At 41.3% G+C, this 24,872-nt stretch overlaps 1 protein-coding gene across 7 annotated transcripts in view; it reads right to left on the reverse strand.

Annotated features, from left to right (window-relative positions):
- Nucleotides 1-969: 969 nt before the first annotated feature.
- LIMCH1 (LIM and calponin homology domains 1) overlaps nt 970-24,872 on the reverse strand; it is a 115,948-nt gene continuing 92,045 nt past the window's right edge. For 5 of the 7 annotated variants that reach the window (XM_009280130.2, XM_019472302.1, XM_019472303.1 and 2 more), the window contains 14 exons: nt 23,213-23,306; nt 20,614-20,786; nt 19,837-19,942; nt 17,768-17,796; nt 16,542-16,625; nt 14,804-14,896; nt 13,739-13,843; nt 12,218-12,354; nt 11,300-11,421; nt 9,356-9,479; nt 7,887-7,973; nt 5,293-5,401; nt 4,292-4,394; nt 970-1,695 (listed from right to left, as the gene is read on the reverse strand). In XM_009280130.2, the coding sequence (XP_009278405.1) occupies nt 1,670-1,695; nt 4,292-4,394; nt 5,293-5,401; nt 7,887-7,973; nt 9,356-9,479; nt 11,300-11,421; nt 12,218-12,354; nt 13,739-13,843; nt 14,804-14,896; nt 16,542-16,625; nt 17,768-17,796; nt 19,837-19,942; nt 20,614-20,786; nt 23,213-23,306 (1,392 nt within the window). In that variant the 3' untranslated portion in view covers nt 970-1,669. The remainder of the gene's footprint in view (nt 1,696-4,291; nt 4,395-5,292; nt 5,402-7,886; nt 7,974-9,355; nt 9,480-11,299; nt 11,422-12,217; nt 12,355-13,738; nt 13,844-14,803; nt 14,897-16,541; nt 16,626-17,767; nt 17,797-19,836; nt 19,943-20,613; nt 20,787-23,212; nt 23,307-24,872) is intronic. The other 2 variants (XM_019472304.1, XM_019472301.1) reach the window with 1 other exon arrangement.

Raw genomic sequence — 24,872 nt, forward strand, 5'->3', positions numbered from 1 at the left:
ACAATTTTAAGGAGGTAACATGTAACTTTCCAGCAGATAGTCACAATGTCCTCCAACGACAACACCGTACATGAGTTTTCAATGACACGCAGTTTTGCATGGGTATGCAAGTCACACGCAAGCAACTGTCTAGTGTTTAAATAGTTGCTAGCTATAGAACAACTCAAAATTATTGCTTCCCTAATAACCACTTCATTTCCATTTACCAACATATCAAAAGACAATGGGTGTGCACATAGATAAAATAAATCTCTCTTAATTTAGTTTTATCACGGTTTTAAGGCAGAATAAGTACATTTTTTTTCCTCCATTTTAAGTTGCACCGTGAACTGCTAAAATGGGATATTTCCAATAACTGTTTACCAAAAAGTGCTAGGATATTTTACAATTGCAACACATCCCCTAACCTTGTCTGTGTATTGTAGATAAAGTGACACAGCTCTGACCGCTGTTTCAACAAGCTGCTGGATCACTTTAGTAAGGAGCACATGCTTAATCAAAAAGCACAAAGGAAAACTGGCCCAAACACAGGCAAGTTAAAGTTTTTTGCCTGCCGCTGCCAGCCTCCTCCCTGCCCGCCTTCCGCACCCCCGGGTTTTGTTGACTTTATTGGGGTGGTGTATGGAGGAACACAGGCTCAAGGCTGTTTAATTCCCTGCTCTGGAGGGCACCCAAACCACACGTGTTTCTCTGCATGAGATTTCAATCAACCGTAATGTTTGCGAGTGAACGAGCAGATCTCAAACCAACTCAGACCATGAATGGGCAAGTTACACGCCAAAGAGAAAAGCTTCACCGTAGCATCAAACTGCAGCTCGGAGGCTCACAATTCAGCTGTGTCCGCCCGCTCAGTTGCCTCTCCCCCACATCACCTTTCATCAAGTTTAATAACAACACGGGCTGCTGAACTTAATAAGAAGGATTGCTCCTAATGGGAATCTTGCCATCGTTAATGGTATACAGTCTTTAGGTTTAATGAAGAAATCTTTATTGGAGAGAATATTAAGCTATAGTCATGAACATTACTTGAAGTACACAAACAAAAAAATCCTATCACTAAAGGTGCAATAATTTATTTGTATAACTCCTACCCTCCACTGAAGGTAATATAAACACAAAATGCTTCAGAATTACAGGATGTATTATCAAACTAGTCTCTGTATAAAAAAAGTTATAGCTTCAGTTATAACAGAGAAGTCGTGCTGTGATGTTTAGTTTTTCAAATGCACTGATTAGATACTATCTTAAAATTACTTCTCAGCTCAAGTTGGCATATTCTATAAAGGTTCTGTAAACTTAAACTTTTTAATTCCTAGAAATATTAAAACAAAACAGCTTTATTGCATGTTTATTTTCTTATTACTTTCAAAAGAACAAGGTGACAGACTGGAAATCATAAACATACCTGAAAGGTGGGATTTTTTTTTTATAGTACTTAGGCTTTGCCTTCCCAAACATGGTCATACATATTTTGCAAATTTCTTAAGAAAGGGAAAAACCAACATATTGCATTTTAAAGGAGCAGGTGCAGCATTTTTATGAGTTTTTCAAAATGAGATGAGAGCCATGACGTCCGTGGATTCAAGCTCTTACAAGTGATTGTCTGGAGGCAGCCGATACATATAAGAAGAGAGCTCCTTCTTGAAAGTTATTAGGACTGCAAGTCATGTCACAATGTAGTTGGCTGTCCAGCAGCTGGATAAAACAGAACGAAACCAAGTCATCAGCTGACAAATTTTAACAAACATACATAGGCTTTTCCCTCATATGATCTCTACAATTCAAAAATCCACATCTGGAAATATATATCATTTGTGCCTTGCTTCTCTTTCTTCCTGCAAAGCTGGGGCACTAACTGCAAAGAAGGATTCAGCATAACTCCAGTGGAAATGTATTTTCCATGCCACATGGACAAATGCATTCTGCATGCATGAAAATTATTTCATTTTACTCCCAAAGTACTTGTGGGTATATTCACTTTCAGGCTCTGCAGTGGCAGAATAGTAAAGCAAAGGACTGATGAGTCATCTTTAGCTGTGCCTGGTTTGTGTTACGTGGTAATACAGAGCCCTTGTGTTACTTGGCCGTACAGGGAATCTCATGAATTTACCTTTGCCTCTGTCAATTTGCCTTTGACTTCGACACTCACAAACCTGTAACTATTCCCCATGTTTGACATCGAATACCGAGTTCCCTTCCTTGGGAGGTTTTGTTGTACAGAAATAACCTACCAATAAAACCCCATCCACTTTTATTTGAAAAACAGAAATATTTTGGACCCTGGACCACTACATAATCTTTAATGCTTTTCTCTCTTAAGGTTTTTGATAACGTGTTTTGAAACAGAATCATCCACAGTTTCAAATAAGCTTCTGGCAGCCGAAATATTTCATCGAGATGTCCATAAGCATCTCAAAACAATACTGATTAATTCTGGATTGGTCAGAGACTGTTGTGCACACTGCTGCACAGGTTTTCAGATGCAGCCGTGGGGGCAGGAAGGCACGAGCTGTGCAATCAAGCAAATGATTTTATATTTAGCATCAGACTTCCCAGAACTGAAAGGCAAAACACTAACATTGCACCAGTTTGTTCTTCATTTCAGATGTGGAGTCCGTCGAATTCTAGTTAAAAATGAGCAACTAACCAGATTTGCAGTTCTGTCAAAATCAGTGCCTTTGAAACTGTCAACAAGAGCCAGTGTAACTTGAATTCAACTAACTCGTATTTTGAGATTTTGCATGAGGAGTGAACACAGCAGGAAGAGGCAATTTGTAGGAAAAAAGACAAACCCTTGCCATTATTATTCTTCAGGAACCATACATTTCGTCAAAACCTATTCCCTCTCTCATGGACCTGGTTACCGTTGTGCTACGTATGTACAAATGCAAAACCTTACTGCATGAAACACTGTACACAGCTCTGTACTGCATTTTCTAGCACCGCTGCTGTAGAAATGATGATGGAGGGGGTGATAGCTGATAAATAATTTATTTGAGCCTTCATTTATCCTTAAAGGACCTCAATTTTTATTTGAGCAAAAAGGATTAAGAATAAAAGGAGAATGTGACTTTTATCACCTTCCTCTCTTTTTTGTGTAAAGAAGGATGTGCAAACGTGCATTTTAAGGGTCAAGACCTCATCCACATGAGGAAGGTTTATAGTATCAAGCCTGAAGGGGAAAAGCTATTTCTAAATGTGTCAGGTTAAATAAATAATAAGTTGCTAACATTTCTTAGTAGAATTTAAAAAAAAAAAAAAATCACCAAACAAATGGTTATACAATAGCACCCTCTAGCTCTGCTGATGGGGAAATATCTCTCTCCTGAAACATCGGAGAAAAAAAAAAATCTATTCTTCTGCTGGCAAAGGTAGGTAGGTACCTTTCCTACTCCTGGATTTCTACAGCCACTGCTTTTAAGAGAGAAGAAGGGAAATAGTAAGTGAAAATAACTCTGTATCTCCACTCATCAGTTAGGACTGTAGGCAGTGAATATACTGAACAGTAACATGTATCAGGAAGGCAACAATTACTCCCATGTTTTTTTTCTGTGTCTTACTGTTTTCCACAAAGTAGAAAGCCAGCATGAGCACTGCCGATCTCCTGTCCCTGGTGACATCAGGGTGAAGCTGAAATGCTCTAGCAATTTGCTATCAGTCACAGAAATTCGGGACTAGGAAGGACATTCAAGTGACCTGCTCTAAGGCAGAAAAACACATCAAGTTTTTTTCTGACATGCAATTGTCTGGCTCATTCTTCCAAACTTGCAACAAGCAACACTTTAGCACATGTCTGGGAATACCACCACAAGGATTCATTATGAGTTACAGAATGTTCCTAATATTTTCCTTGATCATTTTGTCTGCAAATGGAGGCCTGGAGACATAAAAAATGGGAACTTCTCCAAACAAGGCCCAGGGTCCTAGACCTAGTAGAAGTATCTACATTGTCTCATGTGATGTGACAGATCCAAGCCTTCAGGATACGCAATGTGTGTGCACAGTGTAGGAGTTTATATTTATGCACAGGAACAGCCTTCAAGTCTAATACTGCTGAGCAGAGATCCTCTGGGCAAAGTTTAATGGGCTCGGAAATCTTTTTTGATACAAGAGGATGATTAAAATAGCATGGGAAGGCTCCTCTTCCCATGGCAAAGCTATGCCGGCGTGGGAAAGCCATTTGGGCATAAGGGAGAACACATTTCTTCCAGGAGGAGAAAACTCATCAGTTAAAATCATGGCAACAGTATTGTTAGAGTTCACTGTCCTTTGGACAGGATTTGGTACTTACTTCTGGATCGGATATAACAATCGGTGCAGTTAAGAAGACCATTTCTAATCCTGACATCTGTCCCGCTTGCTGCGTCTCCCAGCTGTCCCTTGCAAATGCCACACTGTCAATTGCAGAACAGAGAAAGTAAGAGAGACCATGCCCTACTATCTGTCACAACTCTCCCCAAATTTTGACTTTTGTTTCAATAGTTCTTGGAACAGTGAGAAAAAAATAACCCCCAGAACCCAGCCCATACTCCTAAGGAGCACTGCAAATCAGTGAAAGGTTTATTTTAGAGCCAACAGTACTTAGGACTGGATTTCGGCAGTCTCCACTTACACAGAAGTGAAGTCTAGTGATTTTAAGGGACATTTGATTTTGATGTTGCGTTCTGGAGCCAGCCCATTTGTGCTGGACAAAGCTTACAGAGGCCAGAGGTTCAGTTTGGGTAAGTGTCTAAAACCAAAGAAGGCTTCATAAATGTCTAAAACCAATTGGGCCAAAGATAATGGAAATGGACACTTTCTGAGTTCTCTGGAAAACACTATTTTCAGACACTCAAGAACAGTTGTGAAGTATTTCTGTTGAGAGTTCTGGTGAAAGGTCAAAGACATTGTACATTCCATAGTCAAAGCTTTCCAACCATGGGTCAGATCAAAGATGGCTTTGGGACTGAATGGGGGGTTTTTTGGGGGGAAAAAAAAAAAAAAAAAATCACAAGGTAACTAATTTTGTATTTAAAAACAAGTACAACTGGGAAAGTATATGATGCTTCCCTCTGTAAGTCAGGAAGCTAAGTTTGCTTGCTAAATCACATGTTTTAGTCCAATTAACACGTCTGACAACGAAATAACACATTAGCTGCATTACTTCCACTTCTCTACACACACACACATACAGAACAAACACGTGAATCCCTTGGTCCTCTCATTTTCAATTTCACATCTACAGCCCTCAATATACTCTCTCCTCACACTGTGCATGATTTGAGATTTTTCTTAATAAAGCAAGAAACATACCCTGAAGCACTGAATATGGAAATAAAGACCAAGCGTTTCAATAATCATGGCAGCTCCTTTCCCAAGAGGAAGCCCACAGGTAGAACAAAGCTTCTTTCCACTGACAGACCTAGGAGACAAACATGACTTTAAGAAAACAGAAGAGCAAATGATGCTAAAATGCGGCCAAATGTTTACACAGGTTTATGGAGAGGGACAGGATGGGAGGAAGGAGCACTGGCGGGTGTCACATAAATACACATTGACCCTTCAGCCATCTTGCTGATCAGCCTGCACACCTACCTCGCAGACAAGCAAGCAGAGGACTTAAAATGCTCGAACGCACAGCAGCTCAGATCCATTTCCCTGCCAGTCTGTTGTGCTAGATCGAGGGAGATGCAAGGCTCTTAACAGAGACCCAGATGCCAGGGAATGATACCTGTGGATTACCTAGACCCAGTCAATGCCACAGCAATCAAAGCAGATATTCACACAAACTACCCGAGTCAGACTCCCAGCCTGGAAATTTTTCAATTTGTTTGCAAATAGGTTTGCTTACTGCAAGTCAGACGGCAGGGATGCTGCTCTTACACCCAAATAAGCTGGCAAAGTCAACAGTAGCAGCATAACTGCAGTAGCACAGACCAGGCATCAGGCACTTGCTAACTAATTTTAGTCTATGCTGCTGCACCTACATGCCTGTTAGTACTCCAACTAGTTGGAGTAAAGCTGAAATCAGATCTCCATCCGCAACGCAAAACTACTTCAACTCTCTCCTTAAGCTTCAGTCCATTTACTAGACCTTTCTAGTAAATCAGCTGTTTGAGGAGAGTGGGGTGAGGGATCGGAGCCCCAGGAATAACTGGTACCCTTTTTCATAATGGTTTTAATGGCAGTGCAGGTGCACACTTCTATGTGTTTCATGCTCTTCCCTTCGCACCTGTCTGCCAGCCTGCCAGAACTGATGTTTGTCTAGCAAGATGAACTTGAGACCAAAAGGGATCCTTTGGCATTATGCGTCATCCATGTTTTTTTCAGCTAGGGCTGAAACCAGGAGAGAAACTTTGGGATACTTCATGAGTTTTGAAAAGATGGTTTGATGAAATTGTACACAGATAAGCAAGTTTACAGTATCTTGCTTTATGGTTTTGGTGCAACAACATAATAAGCCACCAACAAAGACAGATCTGGACTGCATCATGATTAAAAAGCCATTTAAAAAAAAAAAAAAAAAAAAAAAAAAAAGAGAGACAGAAGCAGCAGAAAGACTCATCACAATGAGAAAACTGTCTTTGCTTCCATCTAATCTCTGTCACTCCTGAGCCCATCATTCTTTATCCCACCATGTACACTGACAGCACAGGCACATCACTGTCTTGTTGCTTTAGTCTCACTATTCCTTTTAGAATAACTTCCCTGGTTTCTTCTCCTCCACTACAACCTTAAGCCTTCTGCTCACATCCCTCTGTGTTATTCTTGAGTCCACCTTTGTTTTCACTTCTTCTCCACTATCAAGAGTTATTACAAGGACAAGTTAAAGTGTTGGATCAAAGAATAAAGTGCTTTGGGAAATTTTTTAAGAGAAGTTTTCTCATCTTTTAGTGGAACAACGAATTACGTCCCATTCATTGTTTCCAGAACTAAGATTTATTTCAGGAAGAGATCTTGGAAAAGGGCCTCAGATCAGGATATAGCTGCTAAATAATATGAAGTAGCTATGACGACTAGCTACACGTAGCAAGAAATGATCTGCAATCCCACCAAAACTGCAGTTACAATTAGAAAAAACAGAAGAAATTGTTCGCATAAAAAAATCCTAATAGTTTCATGTCAATGCAAATGGCACTGGAAGGAGGCCTTTGCTATCGAACGTGAAGAAAAATGTTATTTAAATAGAACAAAAACTTGCTATGTTTTCTGTGCTGTATTACTTTACCCTGTTTAATAAGCCAACTGATTTTAATACACCACAAGTCATCAGTGATTCTATCAGGCTACAGTTAACATTTATTTAGAGTTCGTACACATATCTCATTGAAAGCTGCATTCAGCTCAATATCTCATTGCCTGAGAGAATCAAATCTCCAGGAGATTAGCACAAATGTAAAAAAAATTTAAAAAATCCCAAACCCACAAAAAAACCAGAAAAAAAGCAAAATGTGTTTCAAGTTTGGAAATTAAGGGAAGGATTTCTTTTTAAATCAGCAAGTGTTGAAATGTGTCAGCCAGTGACAACATCTAGAGCATACCTTGCTCCTGAGCATGTGACTATTCACAGTGAAGACAACATCCTTTGGCTTAAATGCTCTGAACTCACACTTTACTGCTTACTTTGACTGGGGCTTATATTATCCCATTTAAATTTTATTGAAATTTCAATGATCAAGCAGAGTCCTACAGCTGCTTTCTGAACTGTGTTATTTGAAAACATAACAATACTGCTGAAGTAGGCAAGAAATATGGGAGAGGGACCTATGTGTTTATTTCGTGGACGGTTATGAATTGCAACATTTAGAAGAATTAACAGTGCATCCACATAATACTAATGTGATTTACACTGCGGCAGTTCACCAGCGACTACAAGATGTATTTGGTCTGCAGAATTCCTTATTGACCTTTTGTACCTGTTGGGTGACTGACTCGGAGCAGCAGGAGAGCAGGGAGATGATGGCCCAGATTGGAAGTTCTCATGATAGCCTGCCCTAAAATACATGAGAGAAAATGCATTACTACAGCTGAAGAAAAACTAAAGCCAATGGTTTTGTACTGAGAAATTCCAGCTGATGAAATTCCAGCAGGATTCCCAGCTCTAAAATTTTATCTAAGGAAAACAAGGTATAAATTTGCTGTCCACTGCCATTTTGATACAATGAAAAATAGCACACATTTGAGTCTTGGTCTGCTTGCTATTGCTCAAATCAGATAACTCACAAGATAATCAGCCATGTGCAGACTCCTACCCACATATCAACCCAACATAGCTCACGCCATGACGAAGGAGGGTTAAGCCAAGGCACATCACCTTGTACTCTCTGTTCCTCAGGGGATGTGCACAGAAGCAGGCTGGTAGAGCAGATGTGGGGCTGTTGATGGAGGGTCTGTGCCCTTTACTGAGTAAAAAGGAAGCTACCAACACTGAAAAGTGGTTTATTCTTATTTGTGCCCATGCTACCCTGCAAGAATTTGGTGAGAAAAACGATGGATGGTTTTTGTTATCAGAAATCGTAGGATCGATTCAACCTCTCACTGCTTAAAGCTGTTTATAGATTAAATAACAATTTTCTCAAACACACACTAGCAGTTTGTTATGAGGAACAGGTAATCAAACCTCAATCTGCAATAGTCTTGAGTGGATACAAGCTTCATAGACTTAACACATATCTTGCAAGAGACTGTGTTCATATATATGCTAATGAAAACAGATGTTCCTTTCTCATTACAGAGATACACTTTTTGCAAATATTAGGTAAACATATCCCTTGCTTACTGAAAGAACTGGTGTTACTTTTTAGTAATGCTCACTCAAAAACACAAGGCAAAGCATCAGAGAAGAAAAAAACCTCACCAACTTTATAGCAGAAAGAAAATACTAATCTCTATGTATCTTCTTTTAAAAGCCATAACCCTTAAAGAACTAGAAAATAGCAACCAATGCGTGTTTAGAAGCTGGGGAATGAAGCTCTCCGATACCAACTTCAAAGAGGCAGACTTCTCCTGGTATTCCCACCCTGATATTTAGCCACTTGCTAGCTATTGATGTTTGTCTTCGGGAATTAAAACAAATGAAGCACATGAACAGTTATGCAGATGACTGTTTAAAGACCTAAGGAGAAAGAGGACAGAGAATGGCAAGCAGGAGGTGTCCTCCCTTGTGAAACTAGTTACTGGAGTACCTGTAATGAGAAATGAAGTGAGTAAGTTAGCAGTCTTGGTGGGAAAGCCAGGAATCAGAGATGTCTGCATCTCTGGATGCAGGACTGCCCATGAAACTTAACGGATAAAGAATGCTGAGTAGGAATGTAAGGGAGAACAGAGTGAGCAGGACTTCTCAACCTCTGCAATAATCTTTATTTTATGGTCTCACCTCCTCGTTTCTCCTGCGGAGCTCGGCTGTTGTCCCGCACTCTGGCTCAGGAATGGTCTCTGCCGAATGTCCTCTGCACGATGTGGGGACTGCTTTGTCAGCAACTGCTGATTCCAGGAGACGTCTACAATGGGAGGTGGGGAAATCTCAATACTTGTGATAAAATGCTTTTGTCAATACTTATAGACCAGCATAGCTTGTGGGCACACCATAAAGAAGACATGAGATGTACTGTTACTTAAAAGTAAGTTCTCAGAAACCCCACACAAAGTCAGAGACAGGCTCTGCTGCACCAGAAGACCTCTGTGTGACAACGTCCCCTTGAATTACCTTCGCATACACATGACCTAGCCTGCTGCTGAATCTCAGTTTCTGAAGGGGGAAAGGGAGAGGTCAAACAGCTGTCCATGAATAGCACTTGGGAAAAGAAAGTACTTCTGTCCTCAGGAAGGAAGCACCAGAGAGACAGAAACTTCCCATGGTGCCTGGGGATCCAAACTTCTCAATATCAAGAGTTAAGAGGAAGGCGGTGTAGTCACTGCTCTCCATAAGCCTACTGATAAACAGACTTCTTCCCTTGTAATTTCCTTCTGCGTTTCAGATGGCTGCACAAGGCTCAGTGACAATAACAGCCTTCCAGCAATAGGCAATGATCTGTGATGCCCAGGCAGCCGACCATCCCATCTTTGAGACAGAGCACACTACCTGGATCCTTCCAGATGAATTTTGTGGCTCGCAGGTTGGGGAGGGCCTTACCCTGTTGTGCACCAACTAGCTGGTTTAGAGGAGAAGAAAAACTTCAATGGGGCCTACGAAAAGCCTGTTACCTATTTTTAGTATCAAGACCAAAAAAATCCTAGTCCTGACTATTTAGGGACTTAAGGAGAGAGCAAGGATGCGATATGTTAAGGGGCAAGAAAGAAGCTGTCAGAATATTTGTAAGGGACCAAGTTGTTGAAAAGAGAACCTAGAAAAAAAGCCTGATTAGCAGAAGTTGTTAAAAATTATCAAATCTTTGAAGTTTGTTTAATCACTACTACAAATCCACAAGGATGGATTGCTGGGCAATATCTTCTGTTTACTTTATTTGAGAAACCTTTATCAAAGCACTAAGAATACAATAAAATTGTGGACAGGGAAAGCAAACCTGCTAAGTTTAACAAATTGAATTTGCATTTGGAGCAAGTAATAACACTGAAACCTTTTCTATACCTAGTCGTTTCATTTTTTAGAATCATCAATTTTGATGCTAAACTGAAAACAAAAATCTAAAACTCAATTTCAAAATCTTTAGTCCTACTTATTTACTCTCCACTGTTCACTTGCATTAGATAATGATGCTAAATTAGTGAATTTGCCTTTTTTTTAGGGTGACCCTGTTGACTTGGGTAATGCTTTGGGGAAATTCCTTCATTCAAAACACATCAATATTTATGGCAGCTTAAAAAAATCTATTAATTTCTAATGACAAAATTGAGACAGGTGTCACTTTAGACTTGGCTTGAAATGGTTACACATCACAAGTAGTGATTTTTACTGAACTGAAATGGTCATAAAGAATCTAATTAGCCATCAAAACACAAAAAAGAAGTGTTGGAAATATGCTCTCTGTAACAAGATAAATCCTATATGTACGTAAGAGTATGTAAAAGATGGAAGATAACTGTGTTTAATTACTACTGTGAACATGCAGGCCTATAAACGAGATTCCTACCTGCAGCTGAAACGTTCATCTCTGATGAAAACAAGATTTTAAATTTCACCTTAACATATTTATCTTTGCTAACAGAAAATAACTTTTGAATCTGAGACATTCAAATTTTGAAGATATATGTGTACTGTTAATTTCCAAAATTCTTTGAGTTAGATTTCAAGCCACTGTATATACCTGCGAGATTTCTATTTGGAAAAGAATACATGCGTATGAAGAGTCTTGACTCTCACCCTGAGTCAACGGCAGATTCAGCCTGGCAGGCGAGCTGTGCTCCATCTCTGGCACCTGGTGCTCCTGTTCACCTCCTTTCAAGATACCCATCTCCGGGTGTCCTGAGAGCACTTTATTTCCACTGCCAATAAAAATAAGTCACATTGTATAAATAATGCTGGGAAAAATGCCACCTAAAATATAATGGCAAAATTATACTTTTGTATATCAGTCTATTTTTTGCAACAAGATTTTTGTTACTGTGTCAGCAATGACAAAACAATGAGGATAAACTGTCATGAATTAACAAGTCTCCAAACATGCCAAGTCTTCCTACTTCCCTCACACACTGCCACTTACATGCCCTAAAGATCATTCTGGATTTGTGGAAAATGGCTTCTTTGCCAGAGAAACACCTTTTCTTAGTGTTCTCTATCCAGTGTTCAGCATCATCAGATGCTTCTCGTCTTTGTGAAAGCTGTTATTAGCAGTTGGGCAAAGGCTAGGACTTTGAACACCATCTGGCAAGTTCGGGTACGGCACTTTGAGATAGCCAGGCAATCTCACACAGATTCTGAATGAAAATAGCTACTGCTCCTTTATTCCTCCAAATGGCTCGTGAAACTTGTACGCGAGACACGGTGCAGTGCCACACAGAGCTGCCCGAGCTATCTAAGCTCTGATCTGGTTGATGTGACAGCCTTTCAGCAAAGCCATATACTGAAAAGGCAACCCTTCTGATATGCAAAACTAGCACTGCACATTGCCATATATGCGTAAGCCTGCGGCAAGGGAATATTGATCGGGATATATTATACCTATCACCAGGCCACCAGATGCTGATGCTCCAGCATTAATCATGGGCAGATGTGACATCCCAGAACTCTACAGAACACAAAGCTCCACAGGGCTAAGAAATGCTTAGGCTCGATCCATACCTCCTCTTTTCTTGCCAGAGTTCATTTTCCTTGCTTTTCGGAGATGGTATACTGTCCTGCTCCCAGAGCAACTTTTTCTGCCTTGTAACTTCTTTTTGTTTGACTTCCTCTGGAGAGCTGTTTGAATCAGTTGTGTTCTAGAAGACAGCAGGGGAGGGAACAAGGAGCTTCCCTTGAATTCGGCATCAGCACACGCATGAAAAAAGCACAGGCTGCCCCCAGATATATCGTGTTGACACACCTTATCATAAATAACATCTCACATTATACAGTGGAATCATTTGACCTTGGTAAGGCTAACTCTGGATTTAACAAAGACTTCAGCTAAAACAATCAACTAATTGTATTAAATTGAGCACGAAACAAAAAAGTGCGGGACTGACCAATGATGAGATGGTGTTCAGGATGACAAAATAGAACTTGCCACTACATATTTTTGGCAGAAATCCTTGAATGACTTTGAGAGTCTAGACAGTCTCCCATTGGACTTGGAAGGACTTTGTGAGGGACCTCAGCTTCTTGACTCTGCCAGGAGGCAGAGCATTACTCACATGCTCTGGGCATTCTCAAATGGCAACACCGGTACTACTTCCAAAATGGTACTGGAGTGGGTCATACCTGACTGGTGGAGCTTCAGTAAGCCATGGCATGAGATCCTTCATTTCTGGGTGCAGGCACTGCCCTGAATGTGGCATAAGCAACCCCATTCAGGAAGTTACCCCTACACACGCATGTGGGCAAAGGGCCATTGCTGATGCCCCTGCACAGGGATGAGTGATAAGAGGGGGTAGGAAGGGTGAGAGGAGAACCAGAGGATACAGTACTCTTAATCCTGGAGTTGAATGGAAAAAGGCAGATGTCTTCTTTGGTGTGGGTGCCTTAGGCAGGAGAAAATTAAGTCTGGGAATCCCACATTTATTCTACTGATCTCACCTGGGGTGTCATTCTCTGATCTCCAGCAAACACTTATTTAATTAGATGCTAGATGCATCGAGTTGACCATTTTGTGCTGCATAAGCCAAAAGAGAGTAGAGAGTGAAAATTCCTCCGTTCTTTTGCTGCTTTCTAGGAGGGATGGTGGGAGAGAAAAGGAAGAAAAGTGGGGAGGCAGGATTCAGTCTCATCTCAGATATACTTACAGAACTGTCTTACACTCAAGATTTTGGATGCAGAGAAATCACTTCAGGTTTTATTGGCTTTGAGAAGGTAGTTAAAACAAATAGAAACGGGTGACTGTTTTTTGACAGCACCAGTTAAAGAAGAGAAGCAGCTGCAAAGAGCGGAATTATCACCCTCTGTTCTAGCCCAAAATAGGATGGCAGCAGTTGCTTGGGAGTATGGCTCTTCAGTTGTAAAAATATCCAAGCTACAGCACTCTGAGGTATCACCAGCTATGGAGAGGATCCAGGGAACACTCTTACTCTTACTGTTCCCAGACTTTGTTAGCCTTTAGTGAAGAATGAAACTTTGCACTGAAGATAGCTTAGTCTTTATTGCCTTACTAATCCATGAGAAACTCACCGCTGTCTTGTTTCCTTCAGTGGTAGAGGAAGAGGAGGAGAGGAGCTCAGCAGAGTTTGAAGAAACAATGAATGGAACTACAGTATCCTCAATTATCTTACGTTCCTAAAAAAAAAAGAGGATCAGGAGAGAGCAGGGGTTAAAAATACAGAATGTCAACTATGAGCTTAAAAAGTAGAATCATAAAGTTTGGCTACACGCTCACATTTAGATGGCTAGGTAAGGACCTGTGGTACCAACAATAACGGTAACACTTCAATTTTTAATTTGCTTCAAGGTTTTGCACTCCCTTTCCTTTCATCATTACCATCTTTGAGATGGGATGTCCAAAACTGGAAAGAATATTCCACTTGGGATGGCACCACTGTTTCTCAAAACACCAGTCTATTAAATTTCATATAAAAATATGGTACGTGAGAAACAACTTCTGAAAGTTGAAAAAAAAATTCCTTGTTCAGATCACAAGTATGGCCCTCAAGCACAGATGATAAGACATCAATTTGCATAATGTACTACTAGTCAAACTGAAAACATAAATATTTTCCAATTTCCTGCAATAATGACCCACATACAACAGAAGAAAACCACTGTCTTCTATACTGTTAATATTCTACAGCTGCAAGCTTTGAACATTTCCTGTGAATTTTTTTTGAAAAACAAGGCCAGTTTACAAAACATCTACATGATCAAGCCCAAGGTAGACAACAATTTCATCTGGAGTTCCACCAAGTCCAAACACTAAGTATACGCCAAAATGCACAAGGCTCTGCCCCCGGAGGGAAGTCTGAGCATGCCCAGACACAGCCATACTGACTCACCCTGACTTGCACAGCAATTAGACACCTCCACCTATGTGGAGGTTCTGAGGATACCTGTCTAAATATTTAAATATTTTTCCTCAGTGCCTATGGTAGTGTTTAAGAGAAGCAATCCTCCTGAGAATTCAGCCTTGAGAAGAAGGCTTTTCATTAATTAATCTAGGTATGGCATTTTTTTAGTTACGTAAGTGGGTGCATTTAAATACAAAAAAAGTCAATAAACAACCTCCTCCTCTCAGCCTTATACCTCCTCATAGTATCTACGCTCCTCCTCTTCAACTTCTCTCTGGGCCTTTTCCCATTCCTCTTTCAGCTTGTCCTGCTCCTTCTGATACTTCTCCTGTAAGAGGATACAGATACAGGTAAATTCAGAGCATTCTGCATTTGGAGTAAATTCTGTAGTATCTCCGCAGTGAAAATGAACCTGCTAAGAGTGGTTTAATCAGAAATAGGTTGAAATAGGAAGATAAAAATCTGAAACATCCATGGGTGTCAAAAAAAGCTTCTTTTCCTCCTCTCCCCACTTGTTTCTCGCACTTACATTTAACACCTTCAAACCATGAGAAACTTTTAACATACTAGAAGTTTAATTTGTTAGCAGTTTTTAAATCTTTGGTCAGAAATGAAATTTATGCTCAACAATTTCAATAATTCCTTGTTTATTATACAGTATTAAGAGTTCCAAAAAGCTATCACACACCCCAAAACACTTGGGCATGGATTTTACGTTAATAACTTCAGCAAAGTAGCATATAAACAAGCAGGTTTTACAGATACTGGTACTAATTTAAGAGAGATGCCAGTACAATTTAATGGGTGATGAATACCTGTGCAAGTTTAAAAGACAAATAAATAATGTGTAAAGGTTTGAAGAGGGTCAGCTTTTAATTAGCTAAGTAGTTTATTTTCTTCCTTGATGGAACTATTTCTTGAGAATTGTTTTCACATAGTTTTGCATGAAAAATTATCTCAAAGAGATCTTTAAAATTGTTTGATAGAACTGGTTTGAATATGGGGAAGAACAGTGACTTCCATATCCCTTTCACACCAGTTCCAACTTCTGTTCAGATTAGAAACCACATCTGCCTAATCCAGAAGAGATATATTCACTATTGAGAGAACACACACATATGCCAGAAAAATTACGATGAGAATTTTACACCATTTTAAGAGGAAACAACCATATTAGCTAAAAAGAAATAATCTTAATAAAGCAGTAGAGAGACACACAAGTCATTCTCAAAAGATGAAAAGACTCCAATTTATTATTCTCCATCCTCTGACAGTTGTTTGCTCTCCTGTTACATGGAGGAAAGATAGGATTTCTTTGGGACCAAACCTAATCACAGTTTCAAAAGACACTACTGACTGACAGGGAAATTCAAGTTCTCAAGGCCACTGCGCTTCTCCCAACTAGGACACAAAACCAGACCTTTTACAGCTTATTCTACCACTAGGCAAAACCAGTGGTTGTTTTGAGGGGGTTTCCCCCCTCACAAAAAGACCCCAAGCCCTTCGTGTCCAAATTTAGCTTGACATTTTCCAAGAAGAACCTGTGAACAAAGCAGAAGTCTACAAAAATCTATTATGACCATCGTTTTAAAAAAGAGTTGCATAGGTGTCAGGGCCAGCAAAATACTAGTCTCGAGAAAAAGGCTCCAAGTAATTAAGTCTCACAGTCTATGCTCAACATAGTTTAAATATAGTTGAGGATCAACATTTGGTTTAACTCCGCACTAGAACGCAGAACTAAGTCCTTTCGGTCTTTCCACGGAGCGGGGAAGGGAGATGTTAAGAGTGCCCGAACCACAGAGAACGTGTGTGTATGCTCATGTTCTTATTCATCTGCTACAGAATTCGCTCAAGCATCCACAGATGAATGTCTCTTCTTCATGGAAGACATGACATGAAATGCCCAACTTTTGTCCAAAGGGACAATGCAACAGCTGAGCCACACAGCCGAAGAAATGTAGTTTCTTCCTTACCTGAAGCAAGCGTTCTTGCTCATGCTGCCACCTTTCCTGACGCTTTCGCTCTTCTTCTGGATCCCAGGACCAGAAATTGAAACGCTTGTGTAGAGGAAAGCCAAGCTATTAGACTTTAACACTGTACTTCACAAGGCTACCAAGAAAGCTGCACTTCATCTGGCCCACCCTGGCAGCCAACGTTAAAATGGGAAATTAAGAACTAGATTATGGTTCTCTCAGCAGATAATATTCTTAGCTTCATTGACACTTGGGATTGCCCACAGGTATCCAAATGATAAAATAATCATTTGGTTTGCAAAGAAAGGCTTGGAAAACTTCAACTGGAGGGGGAAAAAAAAGGAAAAAGATCTTAAAGAAAGCTCTAAGCAGCAATGAACAGGGATACCTGCAGGTACTCAAATTTAAAGAAAATCTCTATTTTTCTTTCCTATAATCTTCCGCACAACATGCAAAGCGATTTGTAAAATATATTCTCTCATTTCATATGGCTGCCAGCACAACAGCCTAGAGCCTTGTTTTAAATTTTTATCCATAAGGAAATAAAATCTCAGGCTTCAGTAAGGATCCCATTACATGATACATTTACATGTCTAAAATCCTTATAATCAAGGGCAATTGTAGACACTTGATGTCATATTCCTTTCCACTAAGAGTTGGAAATAAAATCTCAGGCTTCAGTAAGGATCCCATTACATGATACATTTACATGTCTAAAATCCTTATAATCAAGGGCAATTGTAGACACTTGATGTCATATTCCTTTCCACTAAGAGTTGTATTAGAATCTGATAGGAAGAGATTATGTCTATTTTTACGTGGCAAACAGAATATGAAATACTGTGTACTTTAGTGTAGCATTTGTGGTGGGTTTTTTTCTTTTTTTTCTGCGTTGGGGAGACAGTAGAATTGTGGTCTCTAATTTCTATGCATTTAAAGTAGAATGGATAATTTGGAGTTACATATTATTTTGAGATTATGACGCTTTAGTGGTTCCAGCAAACCAGTACTGTATAGCTAGCATTCCTTCCGGACTAGGGAAGAACACAAAAATTCCAGATTCAGACCAGGTCTTGATTTGGGTTGTATTTTTTCCTCTCTCATGTCCATGAGAAAAAAACCCTCTTATTCTGATTTGGGGATGTTACAAGACAGTTTGCATAAAAAAATCACTTTTGCTAAACACATATCTCTTAAACAAACAACGATGCAAAAAAGGTACTCACATTTGATTTGTCACCACTATCAGAATCAGCTATTAAAAAAAAACAGAAAAAGGAAAAATTAAATTTAAACACAGCAAAATGTGCTTAGCCTGCAATTAAAGCTACATTGTATCTGTATAAAAAAGCTTCATGTTAGTTTCCTATTTGCTCCCACAACCAAATGCAAGGATGAATCACAAGCAAATAAACCAGAGAAACAGATTACACCCATCACCAACAAAACTACTTTTTATCTGGCTATAGAGGAGCACAATATTAACTAACATTAGGTTCTACTCTACCACTAGCTAATGCCATCTACTTCTGGCCACAGACGTTAGCAGTGTTCAGACTCTGAGTGTTACCTGCTTTGATTTACTTTTCCCTTCGTGATTCAGTGCAAGGAAGGAAAAAGCACAGCAAAGCTAAAAGGATGGACTACACTATTCAAGAGTCACAGTTATGAAGAGAACCATTGCCATTTTCTATTCAAATGTCTTTGAATTAGGCTGATTTAAAGAGATTAAGGAAAAAGTATTTATTAGGCAAGTGATTTCATTTGGGTGCCTGAAACCAGAGCATCACAACAACGTGCAACCCAACAGCTCTCTGTCAACTGTGCAGCAGGAATAGACACTTTCTACGAAAGCGAGAGGTAGAACAAGTCCCCGTGATCATCAGCTTTCACCCCAGCCCCACGTCCAAAGACACCTACGACTGGAGGCAGCAGAAGGGCTGAAGCTGGTCTTAGCTCCGCATTTACCTGACTGCGAGAAAAACTGTGAGCGCCGCCAGTTGTTGCGAACCCTAAGCGGAACCGCAGCCCCACGGGGCGGCTCTGCAGGCAACGGCACGGAGACAAAATAAGAAACACAGCGTGGTCAAAGGTGATGATGGACTCTCAGACCCCAGCCACCTCGGCCACAAGAAGGATTTTGACTACAATCGCTTTGGCCCATCGCAGCTAGTTTACAACGGACCTGCAGATCATATGGACTGCCCGTATATAAATGCTACTGTTGTAACATGGCACCTGACCTTACATGGGAGCTCTAGTAAACTAATGCTAGTCAAGGGCAGCCACTCCTTCCAGTCTTTGCATGGTGCTCACATTCATTCCTATTGCAGATACACATTTTAAAGGATTATGTGATCCTTTCAGTGCTTTATGTGCTGTGAACACTAGAGAGCAGCCAAGTGTTTCAGCATCACTCAGAAAATAGGTGAGACCTACAATCCGAACTTGATGTTCAGATTGATTCGTGCCTAACATAAAATGATGCTGTTCTCAAAGCCTGTTTGGAAAGCACCCCCCGCACTTAAAACAAGTGAGACTTCTATTCCTTTTCAGACAATCCTGTTTTCCAGAGTGGATCACCTTCAGTAGTTTCAATCTTGAAAACACTAGGATAATCAGTATACTACCTATACATAAACTAACAACCTAGTAAGTTCTCAGGGGGAAGAAAACTTCAGATGATTTTTTTCTCTCTCTTTCTTTCACAATACCTACATGTATGCATCTCTAAAATCAATATAAAATCAAACTACTAAACATTATCAATCTCAAGCACAACTTTGTCATGAAGGCAAAAAAAAAAAAAGTTCTGCTTTGCAAGAACTCGTGATGGGCACACGTCAAATTGAGGGATGTGGCCAGATACACGTATTGTTCATCTATGAAAAGGAGCTCCACATGAGCAGCTGAGTGCCGAATTTATCTCCAGAAGTTTTTACTGTGAGATAAAACCAATTGCTAAGCCATTTTCATCTGTGAGCAGCGGTACTAATAAAATATAATACTCACTGATATAATACAGCTTTTATTGCTAGGCCAGGTAAGTGCAAGATAGGGCTCTCCCTGCCCCCCCTCTATTGTGTCACAATTCTGCTGTTGTGTTTAAGGGGAACAGCCAGAAGAGTCCTTTGCGTCACAGAAGCCACACTACCAATATCAGTCAGATGCAACTAGAAAAGAACCATTTTAGCTCCAAAACCCTCCAGGTTGTTGATTAGGCACTTCTCCCTGAACACCACACACACATATCCAGTTACTGTCCAGCTGAGTTCTCCAAATGCTGTTTGCTCACCTTGTAGACCAGAATTCTGCAGAGTAACTTGGCTGGTCTCGGGTAGTTTCTTTAAAAATGGCAATACTACACTCCCCTCTTGTTCCAGGGCTTTTGGTTTCATCACCTGTTCAGACATTTGGGAGCAGAAAACAGCATTCAAAAATCAGCAGGTTCAATCAAAGGTTAACTTAAACCCTTTCTACTTATTTTCTGAATCAACATTATCAAAGATGAAGCCTCTATCTCCGGAATTACAACATGGAGTTGCAGTACTGAAGTCCTGGAAACAACCGGTAGCTGTTTGTTGTTGACATTCACACTGCCCTGCACACCAAAACTGATCCTAACCCAGGACCAACATCTAACTTACCTGACAGAACAGTATGGTTGTGGCCATTTGTTACCTCTGCCACCACCTGCACTTGTTCAGCACTTCAAGAGGATTAAGAGGGTAAGCTCCACTGTCTACACCTTCTGGATACTCTGCCCTCCCAACACGCAGTGGGACTGGGGTTTGCAGGTTAAGTTCTCATTTCTGCTCCAGCCAGTTTACAGGTTCAAATGCTACAAGCAGACACTGGGGAGTTCCTTTGGAGGGGGAACACTCTGATGACCATAGGATTTGGCACAGAAACCATCCTCCAGGGTCATTCCCTGGCAGATCGTTTTGAATGAACTCCTGAAGTGACGTTATATAGAGAAAAATACCAATTTGCACAATAAACATTTCCGTGTGAGAACTTTCTTCTTTTTTAATTTTGTTTTCCACTCCCTCTCTTTCTTGCCCATACGTACCTCCGGTGCAGCAGGAAGCTCTGCTTCCTTCTGCTGCTCCATTTCAGGTTTCTTCACATCTTTCTCACTTGAAGCAGCTTCCTCTGAAGGGAACGGACTGGGAAGAAATTCTAATCTCTTCACAACAGGGCTGGCACAAGCTGCAGTTGACTTGAATTGCTTTTGATCTGAACCTAATCCACACATACAAGAAATAATGTTGCAAGGTTAAGACATTTTTTCAAATAAAATGTAGACCTATTTCTTACAATCCGATTTCTTACTGGATATACCGTGAGCCCATCAACTGTATGTTTCGAAAAAATAATCTTTCTTCAACACAGGTAAAATTAATCTCTCAGAGAAGACAAGGCTTTAAGGGTGAAATTCACCTGACAAAAATGTAGGTGCTTACACTTAACTTGGGCATCATGGGACACCCTTCATCGTCAACGAAGACAGAGAGGCAGTTCTTGGGGAAGAGTCACCCAAACTATTTGGGGGACTGACTATTTCAGACACTCCTCTTCAGCTGAGATGAGCTGTAACCTACAATGTGCCTACTGAGCTATAATCTCTTTACTGAAGTTGTGTGATGAATCCTATCTTAAGATGCTACCCAGACAAGTAGCTTATCACAATTAACATGGTCTCACTGTCAGCACTGGAGGATATTCCAGCTTGCCTGTTTCCACTAAACCAGGGCAGTCAAGCATCAGACAGCAAACAAATTGTGCTAACAGGAAGCCTTGGACTGGAATAACCTAGTTGTCATTCAGTTCTTAAAAAAACCCACCAAGTTGATGCTGGTTTATGGGAGAAGGGACCAGGAGTGCACAGGCCTATAGCTGAGGACTGTGTCAGCTAAACTACTGTCAGCTGGTACGACCACTGGAAGCAGAGCAGTTTCCAGCATCCCAGGCAGTGCACAAGCACCCAGACATCTCTCTCTAACCTCCTAAAACAGAATCTCAGCTTCAGATCCTGCCCCGTCTCCAACCACAGCAGCAGCTTCCAAATGTACCTTGTTGACAGGCTAGGAGAGTGAGCTAAGAAAGAGATGCACCCCAAGGCTCCACTAAGAACCTGCATGCGGGCAGAGACAAGAGTTGGTCCTGCTGCCAGGCAGATGCACACCACTTTGGAGCAGCTCCCACACCATTAGTGGCATAGGGGTCACAGCATGGAAGTATCTGGCTTGTACTGAACAGCAGAGGAGGTTGCTTATTCTACAAGAAGGTGTCAGTTTGGATCACATCTATCCCTACAAAGCAGACATAATGAAAACCCATGTTCCTTTACCATTTCAATTTTTGCAATGCTACCTCAGTTTTCCTTGCCAGCCAATATTAAACTTTGCTATCAATACTTGAAGTTTAGCATTTCTCACAGGTGTGGAGCCTAACACAAGGTAGCTTTGTGATTTGTAGACAAGTATCACCAGCTCATCACTGCTGACTCGAGAGGAGAGTTTGGTTGGTTCACCACAAGATTGCAGCTTCTACATTACCTGCCAGGTGCAATTCAAGATTGTTAACCTCTGCGCTTTGGCATCTATGAGCCAAAGTAATTAAGTCAGCTGATGAGTCCTTGCTAACAGCCCATGTGCTTCAGAGTCTTGCAGCACATCAAGAAAAGGCTGGATATGCTTCTCATCTTGGGGGAATGGTACCCCACTGATATTTGAGGGCAAAGCTCAATTGTTTAAGTCACATTTATCCCCAACAAAGAGGAGCACTATGCTTATATACCAATTACAGCCAGAGGTCTCATTTAAACACCTACTTCAAATAGTACTTTTTACTTACCCATACCAAGCTGAACTTTGATAGACCCATTTTAAAAAATGAGCAACAAAAAAACCCCATGAACTTAGTATGACAGCAGGCATTAGATAAAATGCCTACTCAAAGGTAATGTTTCAGAAAAACCCTTATAAGGAAAATAGCTTCAAATTTTACCAGCAAATTCCTTTCCCCAGATTAGGAATCATGCATAAAGGCTTTAAAGCAGAAAATCAGGAGTGTGCACAATACTGTCCATTTAAAGCCCCTACGAGGACTGAAGTGCCCCTTCTTATTCTCCTTCCCCATTTCTTAATGTCTTGGGGAAAAAAAAAGCGTTAAACAGAAGCTATTACTGACTGATAGTTTCTGCCCTGATTGCTTTCTGGTTACAGCACGCTGTGGCACCAGCTTTTCACACACAAACGGCAAAGCAGACAACTCACATCCCAAGCAACGTGCAGCCAGGTGTGTCATTTCAACCACAGAATGACAGAACAGCCCAGGTTGGAAGGGACCTTGAAAGATCATCTGGTCCCACCTTTCGTGGCAAAGGGAGCCTGGATGAGATTATCTAGCACCCTGTTCAGTCACACCTTCAAAACCTCCAGCCATGGGGACTCCACCATATCCCCGGGTAGGTTGTTGCACTGAATGATCATCCTTACTGTAAAAAATGTCTTTCTTATGTCAAGATATCTGATATCTTCTGCATTTTCTAATAAACCCTCTTGGTGCCGCTGCAGATGCACTTATCGGACTCCTGCTGCAGGCTGGGCCTAAACCCCAGCCCGGGGTGGGCAAGGGCAGGGGCGAGGGCAGCAGCAACAACCCACCTGGGCACGGGCACACCGGGCTCACAGGTCCTGCACTTCCAGGGCTAGCCTCGACCTGTTTGCTGGCAGCTCTATCTGCTTCCACCAGTGAGGCCTGCAGAGAATAATGTAGTAGAAACACAGTGAGTACAGTGGAAATAAAAGCATGTGTTAATTCCTCAAGGCAGTACTTGCTGCTTCTTTGTAATGTGTTTGAACCAGACTGGTTCAGAGCTCAGCAGGGAGCTGGGGAGTACGTTTCAGAGCAGTACGTGCCGCTCGGGTGGTCAATCACTGGGCTTTAATCTCCTTTTCAAACCGTTCATCAGCAACCATCATGCAGTTGGTTTGGAATAGCTCCTACAAGCTTTTAAAATTGTAGGATATCTTGGATTGTGTTAGCTGGAGATAAGCATACATTTCACCCCTAGTTTCCTCTTCCAGAATAACACAAAAACGTATGCATTAGTGAATACATAGCACATACTAGGGTTTGAAAAGTGGCAAAGTAATTAAATACTTCCTTTATTTCACGGTTGTCTAAACAATCCGTTATCTGAAGGGAAAAGCCAGAGTCAGTATTAAAGGTAATGAAATACTTGAAACACTATTAAGACAGGACTGAAAAAATATGGTGAGAGCATATCGAGCCAATAATCCAAATCCCTTTGAAAAGCCAGCTTCCTGACACAGGACAAGGCTGTTGCAGAGTTAAAACCACACTGTCAAAACAAGGGTAGCGCTTCAGCTGATCTGTTTAGCAGCTTCCACCATATATCTGCTTTCCCAGTAGGCAAATCAAGAAAAATCTGCAGCAAACCGATCAGCCGCTGCACAGTGCTTCTAATGCATGAAAGATCTAGAAAATGGCACATTCAACAGAGGAAAATAAAAAAAGCAGACTACTTTTAGAAATAAAAAGTAACATATTTCAGAAGTAGTCTATTGTAGACTCGCTTTCCTGTCCTTCTCCCACCCCTCTATCTTATTAACAGCTGCAAGGGAGGAAATCTGATTAAATTTCCTCTTTTCTGGGGGCAGGATTCAGACATCCACGTTCTGCACGGATCCTGTTTCCCACCCCCACAGACCCACATGAGCCTACAGCCCCTCATCCGTCCATGCCCCATGGAGAGCAGACCTGGGCTCTCACAGCTCAGTCATCAGGGACGTCCGCTGGCAGTGCCAACAGGACACCAACGCCTGTGGACACACTTTGGCTCCAGAGAGCTTTGCTGTTGGCAGTGCTTGGGAATCCCTGCCTCTCTTCTCTTTGGAAGGAGGCATACTCTGGAGAGAGGCAGGGAACATGTCTGGGAAGATGCCCTGGGAAGAAATGGTGGGGACCGGTGTGGGGCTGTGGCCCGGGGCAGCAACGTGGGCAAGCCCAGCAGGCAGTGAGCAGTGCCGGGAACAACAGGAGCCCCCGGCTGCCAAGGGCTGTGCTGCCACTTGCAGCAGGACAGGCGCCAGATCACAGCCATGAGCCTCTAGAAGTGGCAGTACGTCTCCTCTGGTGCCTGCTGGGGCTGGCTACTCGCTGCCCTCCCCACCGCCTGGTGCTTTCCACTGCACCCTCACCTCCGCCCACCCAAATCCTCCACCCCAGGCAAGGCATGGGGACACATAGAATCATAAAATCATAGAATCATTTAGGTTGGAAAAGACCCTTAAGATCATC

Source organism: Aptenodytes forsteri, unplaced genomic scaffold, assembly GCF_000699145.1.
Source record: "Aptenodytes forsteri isolate BGI_AS27 unplaced genomic scaffold, ASM69914v1 Scaffold35, whole genome shotgun sequence".
Classification (NCBI taxonomy): Eukaryota; Metazoa; Chordata; class Aves; order Sphenisciformes; family Spheniscidae; genus Aptenodytes; species Aptenodytes forsteri.